This window comes from Pogonomyrmex barbatus, unplaced genomic scaffold (assembly GCF_055798465.1).
Source record: "Pogonomyrmex barbatus isolate J1 unplaced genomic scaffold, ASM5579846v1 scaffold14, whole genome shotgun sequence".
Classification (NCBI taxonomy): Eukaryota; Metazoa; Arthropoda; class Insecta; order Hymenoptera; family Formicidae; genus Pogonomyrmex; species Pogonomyrmex barbatus.
The window spans coordinates 497,457-523,016 of NW_028297110.1; the positions used below are offsets into that span (position 1 = coordinate 497,457).

The window sequence follows — 25,560 nt, forward strand, 5'->3', positions numbered from 1 at the left end:
ATTATATCAATTTTATTAGTTTAGAATATGACGATAGAGTGTGAAGAATATTTAAAAAAACAAATATTTTAGCATGTTTTATAATAAATATATATATACACACACACACACACACACACACACACACACACCACACACACACACACCTCACACGTACACTCACACATCCACACCCACACATCCACACACACATATCTTTATTTATTTATTTATTTATTTATTATAATAAAACATGCTTTATAAACATCCTCTTTTATATATATATATATATATATATATATATATATAAAATGTATACCGGTACAGGATTTAATATATCACAAGATACATTGTTTGCCTCTATTATTTTCCGACATAAGGAATTAGACATAATGTATCATATACACAATTTATTAAGCAATCATTTGCAATTTTTCTTTTTCCAAAGTGTTAACAAAATTTTTATACATTTGTTGCTGTATTATACACTATTATTATTGACAAAATTATTATCGTCTAATCTTGTTTAGTCTCTACCTTGGCTGTCGACTGATTTTTCTGAAATATATAAATAGAAGATAAATATAATGCTTATAAACATTATAAATTGACATATAATATAAGAAAAATTATGTAAACGAGCAAGACATATAGTAGGGAAAAATGAAATAAACACCTAAGTTTATTTCCATTTAAATTAACTTTGAATATTTATATTTTTATCTGCCGAAGGCAGAAGTGATATTTCAATTATTGGTTTAAAGATTTCTTTAACGTTACGAAATGTTATATTGCGATCATGTTTTGTTTTATCTTTGTTTTGTTTAAATGATGATCTTTGTACAAACTATATGTATATAATACTATATATATATATAATAATACTATATATGTAATAATACTATATATATAATAATTTTTTTAGGAAGATCATGCATATGCGCGTGTATGTGTGTATATTTCATGTTACAAAATTATTCTTTTAGCATGTTCTTAAAAATAAATGGAAGTTATTTTAAATAATATAAGTTGTAAGGGAGGAATGATGCAATAGGAAAACTTTTTCGTTGCATCCTACCTCCTTGTTACCGCTTAAAGATGTATATGCATTCTGTGCAAAACTACCAATAGCAGTAGCCATTGCTGAACCTGTGACAATCGTTAAATCAACAAATTCCGAAAAAGATGTTGGCATTTTCGGCATTTCTGGTATTGTGATTTGTAATTGTCGATTGTCACCCGGTTTGACTGAAATTATTTATGATAAAGTATAAAGCCATAGAAAATTGTCGATGTATATCCTTGTATCATCAATCACTGTTTTTTCATTGTTTTTTCTTTTAAATTGGTAATGCATATTTACTGTTGCCATGCATTTATCATTTATATAAAAAACAATATTGGAAATAATCTAATATCCATTACCACCATAAATAAAGTTGTAGCCAACGTTCACATAATGTTTAGTCATGTCGAATCCTTCCTCTGCCTTTTTCGGATAACAAATAGCTGCTATAGTGAGAGCACCTGCGCTGGAATATAATATTCGCTTGAATTTGCGTCCTCTAAGTCCAAGTATTAGTCCAGCCATTCCACCAATAGCGATAGCACCCATTCGTGGCATAACATTACTTTCCTCATGAAGATAATCTAAAAGAGCTGTAAAAGAAATAATTATGTTTTACTGTACAATAAAATATTTAATTATATTATAATTAAATTATATTAAAATTATATAAAGTATGTTACAATATATATTTACATCTGCTGTGTTCAAAACCAATGTTGATGTTATCTGAGACAACGTCAGTATAATGCTGGTACTCGGATATAACTGCTTGAATTGACTTGCGAATTTTCGATATATTTTGCTCTAAAGCTGAAGGCGAACATTCTGTGCTGTTATAAAATTGATAATATATGTTATATATAAAATAAAATGTTAATTCTCATATGAGTTTTTATGAGGAATCTATAATTATGCTTTTTGCTTCTTAAACAATTTGTTACAAGACTAAAATATTCCTTAAATCAAAATAAAATCTATTGTTTGTATAAATGTCTCATAATTGGAATTATTTGTGCTTTACCATGAGATCTGTTTACAATAATCGTCTTCAAAAGAATAAATAGGTAGTTCAGATGGTCGAATTAGTTTCTTGACTCCTGCTTCATTATTATAAGATGACATTTTATCTCCTGATTTTGCTGATTTTACTACAGGTATCGCACATAGCCCGCAAGGCATCAAGATTTTCTTGAAAAACTATACATAAAAATTGATACTTTTAATGCATTAAATCAAATATCTCTCTACATAGGTATTCGTAAATTTAATGTATAATCATATAATCACCATTGCTCGAATGTGAAAAGTTGTTAATCGTACTATGTCTATTATATTATGGCTTGATGTATATTAATAAATTATATAAAACCTTATAACTCATAAAATTGTCACCTTAGTTGTTAGCAGAAGACATAAAACTAACCATACCGACGGATCAGAAAACTGAGATAATACAATATCTAGAGTTGCGTTCCACGTATTTGCTATAAATTTATCTAGACATATTCTAAATAAAATTTTCTGATAAAATCATTTTAATGATGTAAAATTATTATTTATTTAAAAATTATAAAATATTATTTAATATCATTCTTTTGTGAACAGTATTATTATATACTTACTTTATAAATTTTGTTATAAAAATGTATATGCTCCTTAAAGTATAATAGATATTTAAAAAAATTATCATTTATTATTATATAAAAAAAGTGTATTTAACGCATTTTATATTAATAATATAATAAAACAGAAATTTGCATCGCCATTTGTAAAAATTTTCTGTATAAACAAAAGAAGTCTTTATTTTGATAAAAATTAATTTTTTAAAAATTTAATTAAAAATTTTAATGCTTATATAAAATATATTTATAAAATATTATTTTGTAACTAATATTATCTACTACTTTTAAAGATAATTTTAATTTTATCAAATTCATTATCTGAATGAAAAAATTTGAACTCTCGATGATTATAAAATTTTACATTAATCGAGTATTTTGAAAAATATCATTAATTATTATTTCATACATTAATACCAGTTCTACCCAGTTCTACCAGAGAGCCTGGCTGATATTCGTCGCAACGGTGAATAGGTTCTCTGCAAGTTATATCTTTGCCAAATATATTTCCAATGGTGAATTCCAGAATTTTGTGTATAACATTATTCATATCGTCGTGTTTTAAAATATGAAATTAAAACTTTGGTGTCATATATATATATCAGTGAAACTCAAACGTCTGATTATTCGTAGTATGTACATGCTTATCATATCAAAGCATAATTTGATTTTCCTTTTATTCTTTATGACAGATCATGCCAAATTCAGATGCATCTCATAGTCGATTATAAAATATAACCTAGTACAAATGATCTTTAAATACAAAATACACATGCAATATGTTTCGACGTGTTTATGACATTTTATCCGAATTTATTGTAACAAATAATATAATAACACTTTTTTTTATGAATTTGTGTTGGCATTAGGTCCACGACGGCGGCCAAAGGTTTGGACGACGTTGACAAATCTACGGTTATATTGGATGCGTCGTTTGGCACGGCCAGTTTTCTTTTTACTCTTCTCTTGTTTTTCAACCTAATAAACATTAATGTTAATACAAATATGTATTACGATCCAAAGTTAATTTTTAAAGTTTATTTTTTTAAAGTATGCATTTAATTTGTATTATATAAAATGTATCATTATTACATAAATATATTTATAAATATAATTATATAATATATAATTATTGTATAAAATAATGTATTATATAAAATTAATATAATCATTTCAATATAACAATAAAATCAAATAATAAAGGAGCATTTACTTACTTTAGGTGTCTGAGCTTTTACTTTGCCAGCCCGTGCCAAAGAACCATGAACCTTTCCTGAAAATAACAAAATTTAATGATTTCGCAATTAATCTGAAATATTTTTTATGTTGCAATTTCACAAAATATCATGGAAATTAAAGATTTTATATATATATATATATATATATATATAAATCTGTATATATTTTTCTACATGTTAACTTACCTCCCTTTAAAGGTACAGTCAATTCAAGTACATCTGAAGGAAGTTCATTAACACAAATTTCATCTGTTAATAAACTCCCATTACAATGAAGATGAAACTCATCTTCAATACCTTGCAGACACACAATCTTTTCCTATAAATAATTATATAGAGTTTAGCACATAAACATTTTCTTTATTTTGATATTATTTTTTTCTCAAAAAATTAATAAAATAACATTGTAGTAAACTTATAAAAAGTGAAAGTAAAAAAACAACTTTCTCCTTGATATAAATTTACATATTATTCTTGCATTAATGCTCGTTCTAGCATTATGATGTGAGCAAATGCTAGATTATCATTTTAATGCTACATCTTTAGATAGTTTTATATAGAAATATTATTTAAAAAGCATTAATACCTTTATATGTTGTACTTTCTCATTGTCTTCACATTCAATGACGGTTGTTTGCTGTCCACGAATTTGCAGCTGCATGTTTGTATATGTGATATCTTCTGTTGTATGGAACCAAAAATCCTGTGATAAACGATCTGTAACGAATAATAATTAAAAATTATATGATTTTAATATGCTACGTATATCAAAATGTATATGGTTATAACAATATCTAATTCATAAAAACTAATAATACTCTAAGCTAATTTGTATGCATTTATCGCATTAAGTATTTTGCTGGGAAACATAAAGTATCGCGAGAATGGCGGAACTTCGATATATGGCGAGCGACAACGTGCTTCTAGGTTAAGATTGCACGCGCATACGTTAAAGAACCTTTTTACATCAAAAAAGTCGAGAAGTAAAATATCTATCAATAAATTACTAATATATAAAATGTTAATAAAACGTCGCATAAATTTTAATTATTGCTTCGTGTATGTTCGTTAGATAAATTAAACAGAAATTTTCCTTACCTCGCTGACACGCACGCAATGGAGCCCAACAGAATCGAAGAAGGGAACAAAGATGATGGCGTGGTTTCATGAACGCAACTAAAATATTGGCTTTCGAATAATATAGACACGAAAACCAATCGTCTGCCGTTATATATTTGACTTGTCCAAGAAATAAATATTCATTGGTCATTACGCGATTTTCTGCGCGTTCTGAAAACTCAATCAAATCTGGTAATTCTTTTTCTTTTGTTGGACCATAAATGTCTTCATTTTGTAATGGCGACACTGTCCTTGAGTTTATTCAGTGAGCTCGGATTCGATTGCTGTTTGATTGTTGTTTTCATCATTTGAATTTTGCGGATGAACAGAAACTGATTTTTTTTAAATACGTAATTAAACTAATTAGTATCTTAAATTAAAATGGCAATCAAATTAAGCGCGAATACTTCGCCGTCAGTTGAATTAAGCTCTTACCGTGATCAACATTTTAAGGTTAATTTGAAATTAACCTCAAACTAGATAGCAAATAATTTTGGTTAATTTTTATTATATTCGTGTTACTTCTTTTACGTTTGCACGTATATTTGATACATGCAGTTTTTATCTTTGTAAATATAAATAAATGTTTATTTGTTTATTTTTTTTTCTCATGCAGGGTACAAGGGCTGAACAAGATAAACTTTTAAGGAATTCTTCTACTTTGTATGTGGGCAATCTATCCTTTTATACTACCGAAGAACAAATATATGAATTATTTTCTAAATGCGGTGACATCAGACGCATTATTATGGGTCTTGATAAATATAAAAAGACACCATGTGGTTTTTGTTTTGTCGAGTATTATCAAAGAGTCGATGCTGAGAATTGTATGAGATATATTAATGGTACTCGTTTAGACGACAGAATTATTAGAACTGACTGGGACGCTGGCTTTATCGAAGGTAGACAGTACGGTCGTGGCAAAACTGGAGGACAAGTAATTATTTTTGAATTAATATTTTATAGACAATACAAATTTAGATACGATATAACATTCCATTTTATATTTCAGGTGAGGGATGAATATCGATCAGACTTTGATAGTGGACGGGGTGGTTATGGTAAAATAATACAACAGAAAGTAACATCTCTCTCGGATGGTGGATTTGGACGATAAAACTTTTAAATGTATGAATGGCCGTATATATGCGAGTGTCTGACTCATTCTTCATGAATTATTTATATATGATTAAAATAATTAATTCTAAGTGTAAATACAAAGTTTAAGATAGTCATATACTAAGTAGCGATAAAGAGAGGTGATGATTTGTACATGTATTCAAAAACTTCAACAAACATTTTGTGTCATAATATTTAAATCAAGAAAAAATTACAGGAAAATATATATTTTGATTCATTAAAAATATATATTCATATATCTGTTAATTTGTTAAATAGACTGATATGAAAAATTTTGAAAGAAATAAAATGAAACTCTGTAAATTATATGGATTATCACTTGGTTCTCAATTGAATATCTCTTTTACACGTGTATATAAACAATAATAATAAAAAAGGAGGAATAGCTTTTATTATAGGATTTATAAATTTAATTACATCTTTTATATTTCTATATATAATAAATATCTTGGTAACAAAACTTCAAATTATAAAAAAGATATTATGCCTGCACATGCTATTGAATCTTTGAAATTTGAAATCACATGCTACTACTTATTGTTATCAATAATATTTGTTTCATATTCATTTTTTATTTTCTTTTATTTTTTAGATTTTGATTTTGAAGTAGTAGAGACAGAATCGTCATTGCTATTTTTTTGAGATAATCTTTGTTTGATTAAATTCATAAAATCTACATCACTTTTATCATTTTTCCAATTATTTTTGGGTTCTAAAGTCCTACGAGTAATTCTTAAAGATGTATATTTCCTGCCGTCTTTTAAATTTACCACATTATTTTCACGATTTGTGATATTGTTAATTACAATATCAGGATTTTTTATTTCTTTATTATCAGTATTAGAAATTTCCTCAGTCTCTGATCTGTTGACAATTATTTCATCGTTGATATTTCCAAAAACTACAAGTTTTTCCGTTTCTTTCGTATTTCTTTCACTTTCTCTTTCAGTTTCATTAAATAATATTTGGTTTTCAATATTTTGACTAAACATTTCCTCATTGAAAGATATATCTTTATCTTTATTATATCTTTGATGATTAGATTTTTTTATTACAAATTCAGCTGTAAAAATTGGAGGAATATCTTCCTCCGATGTATCCAGACAAAGCGTATTTTTGTTAACAACTCTACCTCCATGCAAAAAAGTAGAAATGTTTTTTCGTCGCCACATTTTGGAAGTGCTGGGTATAAACTGTTTACATCCCTCAAAACATAATTCTTTCTCATCAATATTTGAAAGCTCTCCTTTTAAAAAATGTAAATATTTTTTCAATGCTGTATAAAAATGTAATTTGTCCACCATTCTTGGAAAATTAGCACATCGTGCGCTGCTTGATGGTGTCACCCAAATTGCAGTATCACCAATGCATTCAGGTTGTAATCCAAAATGAAATTTGGATTTAGTGGTAATATGAGCAAATACTTCGTAGATACATTTACCATTAAATACTGCAATTTTAGGCTTGTATAATTTTAATTTCTCTTCCACTATCTTTGCTCCTTCTTTCAGTTCCGTTCGTTTGAGGTCTGCAGCAGATCTAGTAGGACGTGCTACAATATTTGTCAAGCCAATACTGTATTGCAAAAGCTTATAGTCTTCTTCAAAGCTGACAAATCTTGGTGTTAGGCCAGATTCGTGCAAAAGCTTGTAAAAGTGATTGCCAGGACCTGCATAATATCTACCCCGATGCGCTGCCGTTAGACTTGGATTAATTCCAACAAATACTATATCCAAATTCATCTCCAGATAATCTTCCAATGTATACTTTTGTACTTCTTCTTCGGATAGTCCATCAAACCTATCTATTTTTTTCTTGGGTCGTTCTGAAACTTGCGATGGTCTTTTCTTGAGTTTATTTAAATCGAGCGGTGACATGACATCCGACAGGCGAAGCACACACACACACATATATATATATATATATATGCAGGAATCGATCTATAAATTTTTGTACACTATTACAAAAGATTTTATGTAAACATCCCTTTATAGCAAGTACTTTTAAATCGATGTAAATTTGTCATATTATAATAAATAAAAGATAATAAAATAAAAGATAATATTTCTACTTTTAAAATCAGATTTATTTATTAAAATCATTATTTTGCTCGTTTTTTTTTAATCTAAAAAAAATTAAATCTCTTCCAAGTTTTTCTTTACAATGACACAAATAATTGATGAAAGAACACGATAAAATATGCAGTAAATATATATGATTCTAATATGGATCGATCTATTTCAAACTTACTTATTTTATAAATCTCAAGAAAAGTTTCGTCCCATTTTTTTCATAATTATTAACCGATTGTAAGAGTAATAATCTTGCGTACGTACAATATTTTCAGAATAAAATATCAGATCGATAAATAAGAAACTATTCAACGCCGAAAAGCGTCCTCGGACGAAGTTAGTCGGAATTAAGAAAATTTGACGTAACATTCGCTTGATAATATTGTAATCAATGTTATCGGCGTAAAATCATATCCTTTCTCGTTTTACTTGTATAATAAGCATAATAAAGAACTTTACCTTATCTTGCTTCAAATACGTATAAAGTCATAATCACCATAAATAACAAAAAGTTGTTTATTATTTTTTCAGTATTGTTTTTACACTTGTTATAAAATACACGTGACTATTATGAATAATAATATATTGTCGTTGCGTATTTATTGAACGCGCAGTTTAGCTAAGAGAAGATGTTTCCTTGGAAACGAGAAAACATATTAGAAAGATAGCCTTCGTGAATCATCTCTCGTTGAAATATCTCTTATTTTTAACTTGCATTAGATTTTTCGTTTCGGGGTGAAATCGCATCGCGGTATGGCGAAAATCGAAACACATCCTTCACCGTTTCTTCCTACGAAGTTTACGTTGGAAGAGTGGCAGCTCGATAATCAGTTCAGGTATCAGTAAGTCAGGCATGCGAGGCATTATGCAAGAACGTCGTTACACTTATGTTCCAAGAAGATGGAATAAAAGAGATGATTATACGTGGCGATCAAGCGTGATTTTAATAACGATCCTTACGACGCTTCCCTAATACACACGTATATCGTCAAGTCCGGCTAGAATTGCGATGTTGCTTCATCCGGGATATGTAATTATGGAGAAAGCAAATAAGTTTTTATCACGAACTACACTCGCATGCACGTACATCCGCATTAGGAATCTGAATCTTCTCTCCTCTCTTTCTCTCTTTTTCCCTTTTGTTTTAACATAAAATTATAACGAGTTTAGATATCGGTGTTCCGAGGCACAACGAAAATCATCAGATCGACTTTTAGCCGAGGCAACTCTCGCATGCGAATCAGCTAAAGAAATTGTGAGGACCAATAAAGAAGAGACAGATCATCGATTGTTAGAAAAACTCGATGACATTGAGTTTTGTAAAGAGGAACTTCTACGAATAAGAAAAGATACCGTTCTGGAGATCGATGCGTTGTCCGTTTATAAACAACGAATTACGGACACATTGAAATCTGTAAAGAGAAACGCTCTCGCAATTTGCGAAAAATGTCTCATTATCAGGTTATTAATATTGGCTAGACTTTTGAGCAATCTGCCACGAGCAAGTTTCACCTTCTTCCAAAGCTAACTTTCTAAAATGATATATTACAGGGAATGTAGATTAGGCATCGACTTGGTTCATGACGATGTTGAAAGAAACCTGTTGAAAGAACGCGAAGTGATTCAAGAAGCGGAAAATTTATTAAGTCGAATCTTGGAAGAAACTTGTGAGCAGATTCGCAAATTGAAGGCCACATTATATTACATCGATCATGATCTCGAAAATAAAGAAAGCAATTTACATATCGATCGTCGCAATGTGACTTTAAAGGAGAACGACTTTAATCTGAGTATTTATCATGACACTTCGTGCTTTGACAAATCGTGCGTAAGATTGTTAAGAAATATCAAGTATTTTGCATGTAACTTGCATACATCGGAATACAGTTTAAATACTTAACTTTTGGCCGCAGCTATATTGCGTTGTGATGTCAGAAACAAACGCGGATATTTTTCTTGAAATTAATTAGTTTCCTTTCCATCACTGTCTTTGTCACTATTCATATTTAATAATAATAAATTAGAAAAGTATACCGAAGAAAAATGAAACATTTGTAGAGCGAGATTAGCTTGACAATTATTTTATTTATATATGTTTAATATGTAATATCTTAGCTGATATATTTAAGAATATTAAAGTCACAAAAGAGAATTATTAATCACAGAATAACATTAAACGATTGGGAACTACATACGAATAGTAATGTTATCAATGCAAATAAAGAAATGAATAACGCGAAACGATTGCGCTCCCATATCGACACAATAATTAAACAAACAATTAACGAGTTAAATGAACAAAAGAGTATCACGAATGAAGCTTTCAGACAACGTATCGAACAGACTCGAGAAGCTAAAACCAAATTGGAGCTTGAACACTCGGAGGTACGTAAAAAAAGATCTTCATGCAAATTTTAAACATATTAATAAATTATTAAGATTTTTGATAAAATTATGAAGTCACGGATTCTTCTTTTCAAAATTTATAATAGAATTTTTAAGAAAATCTTTTAAGTTTATACAATCAAAGCAAAAAGAGTGATTCACATTACAATTTTTTTATTCTTATGATAAACTATTTTATCGTGTTAATTTAAAAGTTGTTATATATTTCGCAGTTTTTATTTAATGTTCTTTGTAGATAATGAAACAAGTTACCACTATGTCAAACAATATTATACATATTAAGAAGTCGATAGCTGACAAGGAGGGTTACATGGCTCTAGCTCACACAAGACTGGGACATCGATGTCAACGACCAGGAATGGAACTTACGCAGGACTTAGTCGAGGTCAATCTCGTGAAAGAGATACACGAATTACGAAATGTCGTGGCTAATTTGCAACAAATGCTTTACGAGGTTCGCGATATATATTTCGTGCTTTTTATAAAATCCTAACTAATAGAAATTAAATATGTATATTTGCAACATTATATGATAAATTTTAATAATCCAATAATAATCTTTTATTATGAAATATATTATTAGGCAGAGGCATCTTTACGTTATTTGCTCAAAACACAAATTCAACTCGAAGAAGATATCAACGTAAAGACAAAGACTTTAAAGATTGATGAGGTCGATTGCATGACTTTGCGTCAAAATGTGGATTATCATGCATATTAAGATGTTAATATTTATATTCAACATTTATATTTATGACTTTATTCTTGCCACGCAAATCCGGGATGTGACAAGTACTTTGTACTCATGTTAATTTTATGCTATCTTTTTACATATAACGTAAACGTTTACATATAACGTACATATAAATTAAAAGTATGATTGAAACAAAAAAATAGTTGTTGAGATTTCTTTTCTAATCCCTTTTTGTAACTATATTATATTAATATGTTGAAATGTTGCATGCGGAATTTCTTATCTTATTTTATAAATATAAATTAAGGAAAAATTCTCGTTGCTGACGTCAATGTGACTTTTGGTTTACCACAAACGAGTTCCGATAATAACATTTTTTTATGTAATAAAATATAAATATGGGAGTATGATGTCACGGAAATAAATTTCTGGTCGTCTCGAAAGATGAAAAAAAAAAGTTATTACGAAACGAGGTCATGTACCATTGACGCTTCTTGTTACATTTTTTGCCAGTGCAATTATCATACGTAGTTGTAATCCTTTTCTTCCTCTCTTTGTTGAAATAAAGCGATGAATAGGCGAATGGATGGCGAATGGTGTTTCAAGAACCGGCACATGCATGTGAAATGAAGGAGGGAGGATCAGGCTTTCATGACCAGACTAACCGACTTGCACCGTTGCTATTTCATTTTAGACTGTACACTAACAGGAATCGAATCAGTCGGTGGATGTGCAGCTATACTTGTTCCGTTGTTCCGTTGGTTGCACAGAAGCTCATTTTCTTTGCGGACTTTTCCCCTACTTCTTGCTAAATCGACAGAAAATTTCGCCGTGCAGTGCTTTGCAAAGATCACCCGATGTGTACGTGCGACGTGCGCGTTGTAAAACGTGAATCTCGTGATTGTGAATGATCTAAACATAATTAATAAAACGGATCAAAATAAGTGTCAAAAGGTGCTTTCACCTTCATTCCTTTTTATATTTTGATTTTTGCATCACATTAATTAAAAAAATCGAATTTGACAACAGAATTGTGGTATTTGTGATAATTCCTTAAAACTTGTAAATATCCATATTTCTCTCTTTTGTAAAAAAATTTTATGTATTCGATCTGTGCAGTTTTCTAACGTTATTAGAAATGGCGGATACTATAACAAAGATGTCAATTAATCACAACAATGGAATAAACGTTACGCAAATTGGTGATAAAGATTGTGTAAGTATGTTTGCAATAGTACTGTTGCTAATAGTACTGTTGCTTAATGTCACATTTCAAAATCACATTTTAAATGTACAAATACATTTTTCCCTTTGCATTCAGTTTGTTAAAATATGATGGCTATCTTTTTTCTCATATCCTATCCTAATATGTAACTATCTAACAATTGACACTGAGATAGCCAATTTCTCGACAAGCAGGATCTTGATTGCTAAATTTTTCTATAAATAAATTCAAACAATTATATTACCAATCACGAATCACTATGAAGAAAATAATATCATCTCTTTTTTATATTCTTGAGAATTTCTCTAGAGAATATGCAGATCTTTAATTATTCGTGTGTAATGCAATTATTTATGTAAGCAAAAAATACATTTTTCTTATTTTTCTTTATTTTTTATATTTTTATTTGGATATATTACAGAATTTTCACCTTGACATTTTGGTGATATATTTATTATATATTTATTACATAGCTAAAACGTGACAGCAATTGAGAATTTATAGACGCGCTTTAGCATAAAATATTAATAAAAATTAATATATGTACATATTACTCAAAGTTTGCAAAAAACCAATTTTAATTAGCATATGTATAGCGAATTGCTGTTAGCCATAATTGGAAATTAAAGATACGTTGTGCAAAACAAATAGAAATAAAGATTAATATTAACTAATTCTTTCATTAGATATATATTCATTTTTATTGCCATAATTGTTCTAAGCTTTTATTATTGTAACATTTCAAGCATGAATTAAAGATACATAAATGTGCTTTTTAGAATTAATTTAATTTATTTCGCGCTGAATCATGATTCGGAAATCGGACGTAATGTAAATACGAGGCTACGTAATCGGATCGTGACCCTCCATATATTAACTATTCCTTGGAACAGTTTGAAAGTGTCTCCTCGAACTAAATGTATATTTCCTTCTATATATGATTATTTGCCATTTTATTGATAAAGGGAAATAGTCAAATCCAAAAAGATTAAAAACAGCGTACGGTAAGAAAGAAAAAAATGATGATCTGTGACGGATAAAACTTTTTTTAATATTCTGTGACGGATAAAACTTATTTTAATATTCTTCAGTTAGAATAATGCAAACTAATGAAACATTTATAATAATGCCTTGTTATGAAATATTAAATAAATAATCGCATTTAATCGTTCATATATATGGAATATTTTATTTTAATCGATACGTTGGAACTTCCCCGAAATTTGATTTTATACGAAAAATAAAGCTCTAGTCTTTTTTTTCTTAATATAGCATAATTTTTTAGAAAAACATTTTTTTATAATAACAAATGCAATTTGTGCATGCGTATTAACAATCAAAATTATTTTTTAATTTTTTAATTGTTAAGAAAATCCGCTTTCTACCACGAGATAGCAGTATCGTCGAATTATCGATTATAGTCTCTTCGTTGAAACCGCGGAAGCCTGTCGGTCGAGTGAAATCTGCCGCAAATCGTCCCGTGGGTTACATAAAGCTCTCAAATTTCACGTTCTATATCATTCACACGGATAAAGAAGTGTCAATCGTCAAGTAGCTCGGCTATAAAGTGCCGCGAGAGGGGTAGCATTCTCCATGCCAATTCGAGCGTGAGACATTTTACGCGCGATAAACACGCGATTTAAAAGGATCTTGCAAAAATGCGTGCTAGCCCCGTTTAAAGCACATGCCGCGTGGAGATACGATTCTATCTTCATAGTAAGTACAGCGATGCAACGCGCGCAAAATAATCGGGTACTGTGCGCTCAACCCGGATATGCCCTGAATCGGAAGTGACAGGTATTAACGATGCAAAGTGGCACGATCTTATCGACAGGGAGAAACACGTGCGCGTTAATCAAAATTTGCGCCAATCGTTTCTATCGAGAAACGTTAGATGGCGCTACGTATCTTCTTTTTGCCACTTCGAGCGAATTATATAAAACTTTATCAAACGCAAATCACGCGAAATACGATTATTATTGTTAGGTAATATGATTATTAGATTATCCCCAAAATAAGCTTAATAGCAATAGAATTTTAATTGAGGATTTAGACCGTGACATGTTGATATTTCAACAATTGAAAATTGTAACGAGAGATGATATTTGATCAAGACTGATAAGGAGAGATAAGAGAAAAATGGAAAGAAATGTGCGGGAAACCTGACGTATTTTATATATACGCATATTTTGCATCCATATTTTTTAAATTCAGTCAAGAAGAAAGTAAAACGTACGTATTTTTTATTATTATTAACTTTTTAAGCGGTCTAAATAAGAACGTTGAAATCTATCGGTTTACAAAATGTGTAATATTTTTCTGAAACATACTAAATACGTTATCAGCAACTTGTAAAATTGAACCGTTTTAATCTATCTATTTACTAGGTCATGTAGCGAGAAATATAGTTGTTGGGAGAAACTAAATTGCTAGAAAGTAGTCGGCTAAGCTAGAAACCTGGCAGTTTGCTCTAGTCAGTCAACGACTGGAAAATCTTGATGAAAATACATGGTGTTCTAAATGCCAACAAAATTAATTAGATGTTGAGAAAATTTAATCATAGTGAAAAGTAAAAAAAAAGCTTTTTACAATCCATCTCCCGGTCTACTTGAAAAAAACTTAGATATAAAAAGATATAAAAAGTATGTTTAAAAAAACTTGAACTGATTTTACAAGTTAATGTCATACAAAGATATAAAAAAATAAAAAATTTTCCTCATTTACATCATCTATCAATTGAATAATGATTAATTTTAATGATAATTAGTCGATTCTGCTAATCTCTAATTTTAAGTGTTTAAGTTTTCAATAAGGCTCATTCATAGTTCACAAACTTTTATCAGAATATTAATTCTGTTATCAATCTTTTTACCAGATGTAATGACTTGCAGTTTATTTGATCATAGGGTAATGCGTTTTGTTTCAATCTATTTGTAGTTGAAGAGCATTGCTAGAGTAGATTCATTTTGTAGTTCTGTTTTTCAATCATTTAAGTTAAAGCTCTACATTTTTATTGCAGGATATCGAGCGCGGCGAGGCTCGTTTCGTAGGAGTATCCTCGGTGTCGGCGTCGACGTCGACGTCGACGTCGGTTCCGGCGTTGACATCGACGCCGACACCGTTGAACGAGACAAACAGATGTGACGTGCAGAGGGCAACGTTCGGAGTGGGGCGCACAGCAAATGCATCATCAGGTACGCATCAGGACTTCCAGACGACACGTGCTAGCGCGAGCGTGAACACGACTTCCAGAGGGACTTCGGAGGGAGATCTCGATGTGAGCCGAAGTCGTTGGAGAGCGTTCGGTCGGTTTCTACAACATCTTACTCTCACTATGCTGCTGTTGGCCATTGCGGCAGGAGCACTGGCTTTAGTTGTCATCTACATGGGTCCGATTTATCTTGTGCAACTCCTCATAGTGGTCTCCGTTGCCTACTTTGTTGCCGGTGGCCGTATGAAATGGTTCTACGTTGCCCTTAGGACATTACCACGTGATTGCAAGTGAGTTTCACAAATTCTTTTATATTCTATATTATTGTCGACTGTTTTATTGTTCTGTAAAAAAATCAATCTCATTAATTTAACAAATTATAGAATTTTACTTAGCGATCGACTCAGTGTTTTTCTTTTTTACCGTCAACGATAGTCTCTATTTAGTTTCTCTCTTGACTAAAGCACACAATATTACTGTAAATAAAAGAGCAATAAGACATTTCGTGTTTAGTCACTGTAAACATGTATATGTATATTAAATGACGTAAATGGATTGTATCTTTGTAATTACATAATGATGAAGTTTGTAATAACAAGTAATCATTAGGATTCAAGTTGTATGCTAAATATGTCGAAGGCCACGCCGCGAGAAAAGTAAAAAAAGAAGAAAAGAACAGATAGATCATCAAAGATACGTTAAATTTCCTTTGCTTTATTCATTTCTACCAATGTGTAGATTACTTTTAAACTCTTTTCTAACTTATATTTTTTATTTTTCTTACTATTTTTATTGAGACAAATTAACTTTAATCTTAGTTCAATTTACTCTTTTTCTAATTTTTAGAGTTAAAAATGATAAAAAGTAAATTAAATGAAAATTAAAAATATTTACATTGATAAAAATAGACATTAATTCTATGAATTAGAAAAAAACAAAGAATAATTTAAATGGAAATTAAATGGAAATTGAATAATTCATTGATCATTCGATACAACGATATGTTATACGTTTTAGTTACATGTCAGATTCTTGTAACGTCTATCTTTACAGATAGATTATAAAATTCACAATCTTAATTCTGTAATAATTTATTCTCTTGCAAAATCTTTGATTTCCACGGATTAATTTCCATATAATAGTAGATAGGATGATAATGAGTTGCCAATTTACCAGGAAAAGCTTTTTTATCGTTCTATTAATTTTAATAAATAATAAATAAATCAGATTATGATGTGCAATTTAATTTCAAGTAATTTAAATCTATTGGAAAAAATTACATTTTTTATATTTTTGACAGTTCCAATCAATAATGTATTACGACATCTTCATTACATTATAAGAAAATAAGATATAAGATGTTTTAAAATAAGCAATTCACATTTATTCTTATTGATTATGTTTCTAAAATAAACTGAAATATTTTCATAAATTCATAATTATTTAATTTACTAATATACAAACTTAAAGCTTTAAGAATTTGTATGAGTAATTTGGTTTAGCTTTCACTTTTATATTTTTTATTATAAAGAAGAATGAAAAAGGAGGCTAGTCTCATTTGGAATTTTCTGTGATTAAATTTTACTTGGGAATAAGATCATAGATTTCGCTAACAATTGCTAATTAGTTTATGCAATTCAACCGGATATATATATATATATATATATATATGATTGAGTTTCATTTGAACACAAAGGTAAAGAATCGACATACGACATATATATAAAGAAAGTAATAGTAAAAGATTTTATATCTGATTTTTTGTGATGTTTCTTTTATCGAAAAACATTTATTAATTTAAATTAATATAATAATATTACAAATAAATATTAATATATTTTTCTTATCGTATTTTTGCTCGTATTTGACAATATTGCGAGTGACGATTATGATAAAAAATTTTATTTAATTTATATAAATTTATTAATTTATACAAGAAACGCTTGCATTCAATTTGCATTTTTTACAAATTCTAATAAAGAAAAAAACATGTTTGTTTAGACTTAAATGGATAGATTGGAAAAACCCGACGAAATCCTATTATTTTTATCACGCGAATACGCGAATAGAAGATAATTAGAAGTAATTTTGAATGCATGAAATGCATTTGGTCTTTATCATATTCTGGCGGGTATGTAAATAGAAAACAATTATGAAAAATTATCAATGTTGAAAAATATTATCCGATTTTTAATGGAAATTGAGTATAATAAAATGTGTCAAAAAGCAAAAGCACAAAAAAATGACAAAATAAAAACAAATTGGAAAATGAGGCGAGAAGTTGATCAGAATAGAAAAATGTAAATAAAGAGTCTATTTTAATTCAGTATATTTAACATGTATTGGTGTAAAGATAACAACAGAAAAATATATTTTTTGCACATTTAACAATTTTTTATTGTGGTTATAATTTATGACCATGATTGTGGACATGATTCTAATCATAAACCTGACTGTGGTCATGGTCGTGTCCATGGCCATTGAAATCTAGGCCATGATCAAAGCCATCACTACAATACTTCAATACCTTTTATGTATACCTTTAATGTATACGAAATATTAAAAATAATTTACTATATTTAAATTAGCTAAATTCCTATTATTATATAGAGAGCTTATATTACCATATCATCAGGAGATGTACATTGCATATATCAAAGCATGTATCAACAAAGAATTTGAAAATATTATATGGATATTAAAATGAGCAAATATTAAAAAAATATAATAATAAAATGAGGAATATATTATCGTCTTCCTCATTGCATTTTATACGTTGTTCCTACACTATTGCTGAGTGAACGTAGCATTCTCTCTTCTTGACCTCGAGAACATATAACGGAATTTCTTTGTTGGCTATTCGACGTAATCGTGTCAAATAATTGACTATACGTGTTTTAGAAATTGTTGAAAAATATCAATGGAATACGTACGTATAAAACGTATCAAATAAGACAATACTGATATTAAATATTTCAAATTTATGTATTCTATAGTCGTTATATCTAAAGAAAATTTTATGTGAAATAATTAATTTCTTTTACTAAATATCGCTTTTTAATTTTAAACTTTTAATTGAGTAATAATCATTTACTTTCACTTTTAAATCTGACAGAAAGAATAGCATAAATATACATCGTTTTGTTTGTAACGCATATTATAATTGTGAAAGTTGTTTTCCTCGAGCGTTTTTTTACTTTTTTTCAGAGGACTTATAAGATATTTTAAAATGCTGTGGTCAGTACATAGTCATGAAAAGAAAAACAGAAACGTCGCCGATATATTTAGACAATATGTCAATCGTCATCCTAACAAAATCTGCTTTATATTTGAAGATCAAGAATGGACTTTTCAACAGGTAAAATTTATTTTTAGAAAAAGAAGGCATTATTTTTATATACATATTTATGAAATGTTTCTCTCTCTCTCTGTCATTCTCATATACACAAACATATTAATATATATTTAATAAAGACATTTCAGATTAATTGATTTCTTTCAAGATTTAAATATATATAAATAATAAGATTAAAAATCATTGTGAAGCTTTATATATAAACGAATTAATCTTTTATCGCGCTTAATTCCAGAATAATTTTTGTTAAAAGATTTGTATTAATTCATCATTTTTTAACAAGATTTGTTACATTAAAGTTATTATTATTAAATAAAAGTTGATAAGTGTAATTTATATTAATTTTTAAGAATAAAAATATTCCAATTCACATATTATGTAAATTGTAATTTTATTATGATATTCCATGTGATGTCCCACACAATTCACAATTTCGATTTAAATAACTAATTTTCTGCGTTATATGCAGTCTTTTGTAATCTATTTTATTCTTTATATATAAATATATACTGTATAATTCTATATTAATTAATTCTATTAATTTCTATAACTAGGTCGAGGACTTCAGTAATAAAATTGCGAACATATTTAAAGCGCATGGTTATAAGAAAGGAGACACGATTACTTTACTATTAGAAAATCGGCCGGAATTTATTGCGATTTGGCTAGGTTTAAACAAGCTTGGTGTGATAACATCTTTACTTAATACCAATTTGCGCAAGAGTAGTCTTTTGCATTGCATTAATATTTCAAAATGTCAAGCATTTATATATGGCATCGATTTTTTCGATGGTAAGAATAATGATCAATATAATGGTTATTATCTCTTTTATGTTGTAATCGAAATAACTAATAAAAATTGACGTTCAAACAATAGATTTTCTTCATTTATAATAATCGGAACTATTTAACACTTTTTTAATATTTTATAAATTATGTATTTAATAAATAAACTGTTAATTTTAGCTGTAACAGATATCGCCTCGTCGTTGGATGCTAAATTAACTTTATACAGATTCGGAAATCACTCGAATGCAATGTCAAATGGATTAAAAGAGAAAGATTTAAATGCCCTCTTGGCGGATACACCCGCTACACCACCAATCGTACAAGAAAGAAGTGGTTTTCATGACAAACTTTTGTACATTTATACCAGTGGTACAACAGGTTTACCCAAAGCAGCTGTTATTACTAATTCAAGGTGAATACATGTTATATCTATACGTTATAAGTTTTGGCTCTTTTCCTGAAAAATTCTAGAGTTTCTGATATGTTTCAAAAAGAATTTTAAATTATGTGTGAAATGGCATTTTAAAGATATAAGATCCACGGTTGTGTGTATTGTTAGTAATTTTTTTGTATAAAAATTATTAATGATTTTATTTTTATTTAAGATCAGTTTGTGTCACAATATAATTTGATAAAAGTCTCAAGGCATTAGTTTCAACTTTCAAGGAAATGCCAGATTTCTATTAAAAAATTTGTTTAATCTAGAAAAATTTGGAAAATTTCCAGAAACTTTTAAAAATTGAAAAAATGAAGCAATAGAGATTTTATAGAGATAGGATAAAATAAATCATATATTATATCTCTACAGATATATCTTTATTACGAGTTCGGTACAGTACATGGGAGTTTTACGTAATTCTGATAGAATATATACCCCACTGCCGTTGTATCATACGGCTGGTGGAATAATGACTGTGGGCTTAGCTTTGGTATATGGACACACAACAGTAATCAGAAAAAAATTTAGCGCTAGTGCGTATTTTGCTGATTGCATTAAATATAAATGTACCGTAAGTATAATTCGATTTGTTAAATTACTGGATAATTTTACAAATATTGTAATAATTTATATTAATTTGTTTTATATATATATATAATATTTATTATACGTACCAAATGAAAGTTATACGAACATTATATCGAATAAAATTTTGGAAAACATCAGGTTGCTCAATATATAGGAGAAATGTGTCGATATATTTTGGCAGTACCCTCTAAAAAAGAAGATCACGAACATACTATTAGAATGATCGTTGGCAATGGATTAAGACCGCAGATATGGGAAGAATTTGTAAAACGATTTAATATTCGACAAGTACTTGAGTTTTACGGTGCAACAGAAGGCAATGCTAATGTCAGTAAGTATTTTACAGATTTTATTCAGCTGTTATATTCATGATATTTTTAGCTTGAAGTAATTTTTGACAACAACCTGAATCTATTTATTGTACAGGCTAGTGTCCTTAGTTATTAAAATAATTTCATTCAAAAATGTAATAAAGGTAACATACAACAGGATAATTGGAACATTAAAAAATGCATTTTTTCAGTGAATATTGACAACAAAATGGGAGCTATAGGTTTTTTTTCAAGAATTATCCCATCGGTATATCCCGTTTCCCTTATTAAAGTAAACGAAGATGGAGAACCTATACGCAATTCTAAAGGATTGTGTCAAGTCTGTGAACCAAGTAAGTTGTAGAGTAGATGGAATGATAGAATAGAAGGATTAATTAATTTAAAATATTGATTAATATTTAGAATTCTGATGAAAATTCATCTCATAGGTATGTCTATTCATAAATAATTAATGAGCGAAAAATGAGATGTTTAATCTAATTTAATTTGATTTTCAGTATTTAATGACTATTATATTACGTAATAAAAAATTTTGTTAAGATAAAAGAATGACTTTTTTATAATTTAAGTAAAATGGTTATTAATATTATTGTTCGCGTTATTTTTTCTATATTCTATGCACCATTGTATCTAATTATTAGCTAAAATTCTTTTATTTAATAGATGAACCTGGCGCATTTATCGGAAAGATCGCACCAAATAATCCAACTAGGGCGTTTTTGGGATATGTGGACAAAAAAGCATCTGAGAAAAAAGTAATTTACAATGTTTTTACAAAAGGCGATTCTGCTTTTTTGTCGGGTATGTGTAAAATTTAATTTAATATCTGCTATTCATTAAAACAAATTTGTGGAATTATATGAGCTTCTTATAATTTAGATAATGATTTATTAAAAGAAGTAATTTGTGAGTTGAAAAATGTTCTCTATATTTATGCAATATTTCAATTTTCTTAAAGTTTATTTAGTTATATTTATGGTACAGAATTATACTTATCTCTGAACTTTGGATAATTTTGTAAATTTGATTATAATTAGGAGATATTCTTATTGCCGACGATTTTGGCTATCTGTATTTCAAGGATAGAACGGGAGACACATTTAGATGGAAAGGAGAAAATGTATCAACTTCTGAAATTGAAGGCATAGTCAGTAATCTTATCAGTTATCGAGATTGTATAGTATACGGCGTGGAGGTAATAATAACTATTTATCATTTATCAGATTTTTTGTGTGACATATTGATACACAATAATCCCTGATATATGTATGCTAAAAAGTGTCGTATTTTATAAAGTTGATTTAATATTAGATAATGATTATCGACAGATTCAAGGTAATGAAGGTAGAGCAGGAATGGCAGCAATTTATGATGCAGATGGCACATTGGATATAAATAAATTATCCGTCGACATTAAGGAACAATTACCTGCTTATGCCAGACCACAATTTGTCAGGATTTTGACGAAAATTGATCTCACAGGTATATTTATGCATAAATATACATATATGATCAACATTTTTGTTATTTACGTGAAAGTTTACACGAGATTACATTGAATAAATGTTAAATGTGTGCTTGTAGGAACGTTCAAATTAAAAAAGAAAGATCTTCAGGAAGAAGGATATAATTTGCATAAAATTCAAGACAAATTATATTATTTAGATGCAAAACTTGGTTATCAATTATTGACACTAGAAGTTTATAATCAAATTCTACAAGGAAAAATCAAGTTTTAAGCATCTGAAGCAATACAAATGATGGTAATTGATATTTTATAATGCATTTACCGCTATTAATAATACATATGGACTATTATAAACAAATCTCAGAAATCTGATGTATTTAAATAACAAAGTAATTGTGATATTCAGCAGTAATTTTAAGCGATATATTGCATTAGTACACTCTAATACATTATTATTTGATTACATTTTTGCTAAGTTACTAAGATTACTAAGTTTTTATTTTGTCTATTGAGTTTGCAGGTATGATAATTCTGTAATTTTTTTTACAAAAGAAATGAAGAGACCTGCTAAATTATAATGATATGATGACAGATAAATGTTTAAACAGTTAATATAATATGATGACAGATAAATGTTTAAACAGTTAATATAATAAAATATAATATAAAAAAGATAATAAAGGTGTTATAATTTGGAGATAATTATAGAGTTAAGTCTATTCAATACAAATAGAAGTAGACCTATATGAATAATTTTTCTTAAATATATGCTCAATAATTAATAAAATATTTTTTATTTGAAAATTTAGAAAATATAATTTCATTTAAACTCGTGTTCCTGAATGTCGCTTCTAATTTTACAACGTACAGCATTTTTTTTAATATAATTAAAATATTAAAAAATACGATAGAAACATATTTAGTATTGTATCTTTTAATATTTCATGCTTAATCATTTAATTCTATCCAGATTATAACATTTTTAAGGTGATGTAATTCATGTTAATATTTGTATTATTTTATAAAAAAAAGTTGGAAATGTAATAAATTTTTATTATCCAAACATTTGTTTATTTATTCCAAAGATTTGCAAGATGTATGTAATAAATTATTACATATAAGTGTAAGTATGTGAATATGAGAGATAATTTTCTTTAATTGTATTCTAAGCATAAAAGCCACGAAATTATAAAAACAATCGCAATCTATGTAATTATTTAAAATGTTAGAGAAATTATAATTGATATAATTATAAATAAATAAATAAATAACCATAAAGTAACAAATTGCTTATCTAGTGACGATTATACCAATTGCAATCCGCTGTGCCATTCGTGTAATATGCAAAATAATCTCGTGCTTTATTCTATCCCATGAGAATATAAAGATTTACACAAAATATCGATGTGCATAGATCATCGACTTCACAGCACTCCATTGTTTTGTACAACGTACACAATGCATACATAATCGCATTTTTACATGCGTTCGCGTTTCGAAGACGAAGTGAAGTTTGGCATCGCGCCAATAAAAATATTTAATTTAGTGAAATCGACTAATCGTATCGTAAGAATCTTTGCACTTTGTTACACTTTATTGAACTTTGAACATTTAAGAAAGGAGTAAAAGTATATTTACAGTTTTTGAAAGATGAAAAAGCGAAGAAGGAAAACGTATTATTTTTCGTAGAAATAACAATTAAAACTTGTTTATTTGTTACATTATTGCTCGCATTCATTTTATACCAGTCAAAGGAATACTATTATCCCTAGGAAATAAACGCTTCTATTGGATATCGGGTGTTATTATTGTAGAATGCTGTTTGAATTTGCCACGAACTATCCATAGTATATCATAATATATCATGAATTCCTGAACACTTATCATGTTGCTTTATCATACATGTGCCTTGTGTTTCTAAAAACAATCTATATATTTGATGAATATATTCCCCCATTTTCTACTATGAGATGATAATTACCTTAATCTAAAAGATAATTATTTAGAATAGCTTTGTCACTTCCGATTTTGATAAAATTAGACTTAAGCGACTCGGTTTCGCTCAAAATAAAAAAATCTGGCAGAAAAACGCGACGGTCCTCGCAAACCCAGATATTAAGCAAGATATTAAAATTTGAAATTCAAATTTAAAATTTAAAATTTTAAAATTTTAAATAATTTAAAATTAAATTTTAAAATTAAAATTTAAATTTAAATTTAAATTTAAAATTTAAAATTAAAATTTTTAAATTTAAAATTTAAATTTAAAATTAAAATTTAAATTTAAAATTTAAATTTTTTAATTTAAAATTAAAATTTTTTAATTTAAAATTTAAATTTTTTAATTTAAAATTTAAATTTTTTAATTTAAAATTTAAATTTTTTAATTTAAAATTTAAATTTTTAAATTTAAAATTTAAATTTTTAAATTTAAAATTAAAATTTTTAAATTTAAAATTAAAATTTTTAAATTTAAATTTAAATTTTTAAATTTAAATTTAAATTTTTAAATTTAAAATTTAAATTTTTAAATTTAAAATTTAAATTTTTAAATTTAAAATTTAAATTTTTAAATTTAAAATTTAAATTTTTAAATTTAAAATTTAAATTTTTAAATTTAAAATTTAAATTAAAAAATTTAAAATTTAAATTTTTAAATTTAAAATTTAAAAATTTAAATTTTAAATTTAAAAATTTAAATTTAAATTTAAAAATTTAAATTTTAAATTTAAAAATTTAAATTTTAAATTTAAAAATTTAAATTTTAAATTTAAAAATTTAAATTTTAAATTTAAAAATTTAAATTTTAAATTTAAA

The 25,560-nt window shown here is 27.7% G+C and overlaps 6 protein-coding genes and 1 long non-coding RNA gene across 11 annotated transcripts; 3 read left to right on the forward strand and 4 right to left on the reverse strand.

Annotated features, from left to right (window-relative positions):
• Positions 1-374: 374 nt before the first annotated feature.
• On the reverse strand, positions 375-2,463 carry Mic26-27 (MICOS complex subunit 26/27). The gene is made up of 6 exons (XM_089072944.1): positions 2,441-2,463; positions 2,070-2,245; positions 1,742-1,878; positions 1,405-1,638; positions 1,058-1,227; positions 375-537 (listed from the first exon to the last, which is right to left on the reverse strand). Exons 2-6 carry the CDS (start codon positions 2,225-2,227, stop codon positions 496-498), a joined length of 741 nt encoding a protein of 246 aa, XP_088929070.1. The 5' UTR covers positions 2,228-2,245; positions 2,441-2,463; the 3' UTR covers positions 375-495.
• An 827-nt stretch (positions 2,464-3,290) lies between these two features.
• RpS30 (ribosomal protein S30) lies at positions 3,291-5,151 on the reverse strand. The gene is made up of 5 exons (XM_011635282.3): positions 5,004-5,151; positions 4,492-4,622; positions 4,092-4,224; positions 3,885-3,940; positions 3,291-3,645 (listed from the first exon to the last, which is right to left on the reverse strand). Exons 1-5 carry the CDS (start codon positions 5,071-5,073, stop codon positions 3,514-3,516), a joined length of 522 nt encoding a protein of 173 aa, XP_011633584.2. The 5' UTR covers positions 5,074-5,151; the 3' UTR covers positions 3,291-3,513.
• Positions 5,152-5,284: 133 nt separating this feature from the next.
• On the forward strand, positions 5,285-6,470 carry Cbp20 (cap binding protein 20). The gene is made up of 3 exons (XM_011635284.3): positions 5,285-5,477; positions 5,641-5,961; positions 6,037-6,470. Exons 1-3 carry the CDS (start codon positions 5,406-5,408, stop codon positions 6,139-6,141), a joined length of 498 nt encoding a protein of 165 aa, XP_011633586.1. The 5' UTR covers positions 5,285-5,405; the 3' UTR covers positions 6,142-6,470.
• Positions 6,471-6,533: 63 nt separating this feature from the next.
• Positions 6,534-8,573, reverse strand: LOC105424915 (uncharacterized). The gene is made up of 2 exons (XM_011635421.2): positions 8,415-8,573; positions 6,534-8,104 (listed from the first exon to the last, which is right to left on the reverse strand). Exon 2 carries the CDS (start codon positions 8,072-8,074, stop codon positions 6,746-6,748), a length of 1,329 nt encoding a protein of 442 aa, XP_011633723.2. The 5' UTR covers positions 8,075-8,104; positions 8,415-8,573; the 3' UTR covers positions 6,534-6,745.
• Positions 8,574-8,623: 50 nt separating this feature from the next.
• Tektin-C (Tektin C) lies at positions 8,624-11,536 on the forward strand. 3 transcript variants are annotated; one of them, XM_089072941.1, is made up of 7 exons: positions 8,624-8,797; positions 8,957-9,078; positions 9,407-9,697; positions 9,788-10,060; positions 10,564-10,621; positions 10,878-11,096; positions 11,226-11,536. In XM_089072941.1, the coding sequence occupies exons 2-7, from the start codon at positions 8,990-8,992 to the stop codon at positions 11,361-11,363; spliced, it is 1,068 nt and encodes a 355-aa protein (XP_088929067.1). In that variant the 5' UTR covers positions 8,624-8,797; positions 8,957-8,989; the 3' UTR covers positions 11,364-11,536. The 3 variants fall into 3 exon arrangements, with proteins under 3 accessions (XP_088929067.1, XP_088929066.1, XP_011633588.2); XM_089072940.1 differs by having other exon boundaries at positions 8,625-8,797; positions 10,402-10,621; XM_011635286.3 differs by having other exon boundaries at positions 8,626-8,797; positions 8,957-9,072; positions 10,402-10,621.
• Positions 11,537-12,042: 506 nt separating this feature from the next.
• On the forward strand, positions 12,043-23,806 carry Fatp1 (Fatty acid transport protein 1). Of its 3 annotated transcripts, none has more exons than XM_089072934.1 (14): positions 12,043-12,290; positions 12,456-12,552; positions 15,581-16,062; positions 18,980-19,130; positions 19,682-19,919; positions 20,094-20,328; positions 20,725-20,926; positions 21,082-21,274; positions 21,467-21,607; positions 21,939-22,076; positions 22,313-22,470; positions 22,604-22,757; positions 22,860-23,038; positions 23,257-23,806. In XM_089072934.1, exons 2-13 carry the CDS (start codon positions 12,475-12,477, stop codon positions 23,012-23,014), a joined length of 2,325 nt encoding a protein of 774 aa, XP_088929060.1. In that variant the 5' UTR covers positions 12,043-12,290; positions 12,456-12,474; the 3' UTR covers positions 23,015-23,038; positions 23,257-23,806. The 3 variants fall into 3 exon arrangements, with proteins under 3 accessions (XP_088929060.1, XP_088929062.1, XP_011633590.2); XM_089072936.1 differs by having other exon boundaries at positions 23,264-23,806; XM_011635288.3 differs by having other exon boundaries at positions 12,044-12,290; positions 22,860-23,806.
• Positions 15,984-24,837, reverse strand: LOC148937354 (uncharacterized). The gene is made up of 2 exons (XR_016138383.1): positions 24,054-24,837; positions 15,984-16,116 (listed from the first exon to the last, which is right to left on the reverse strand). It is a non-coding gene; the product is annotated as an uncharacterized LOC148937354 (long non-coding RNA).
• Between the last annotated feature and the right edge of the window lie 723 nt (positions 24,838-25,560).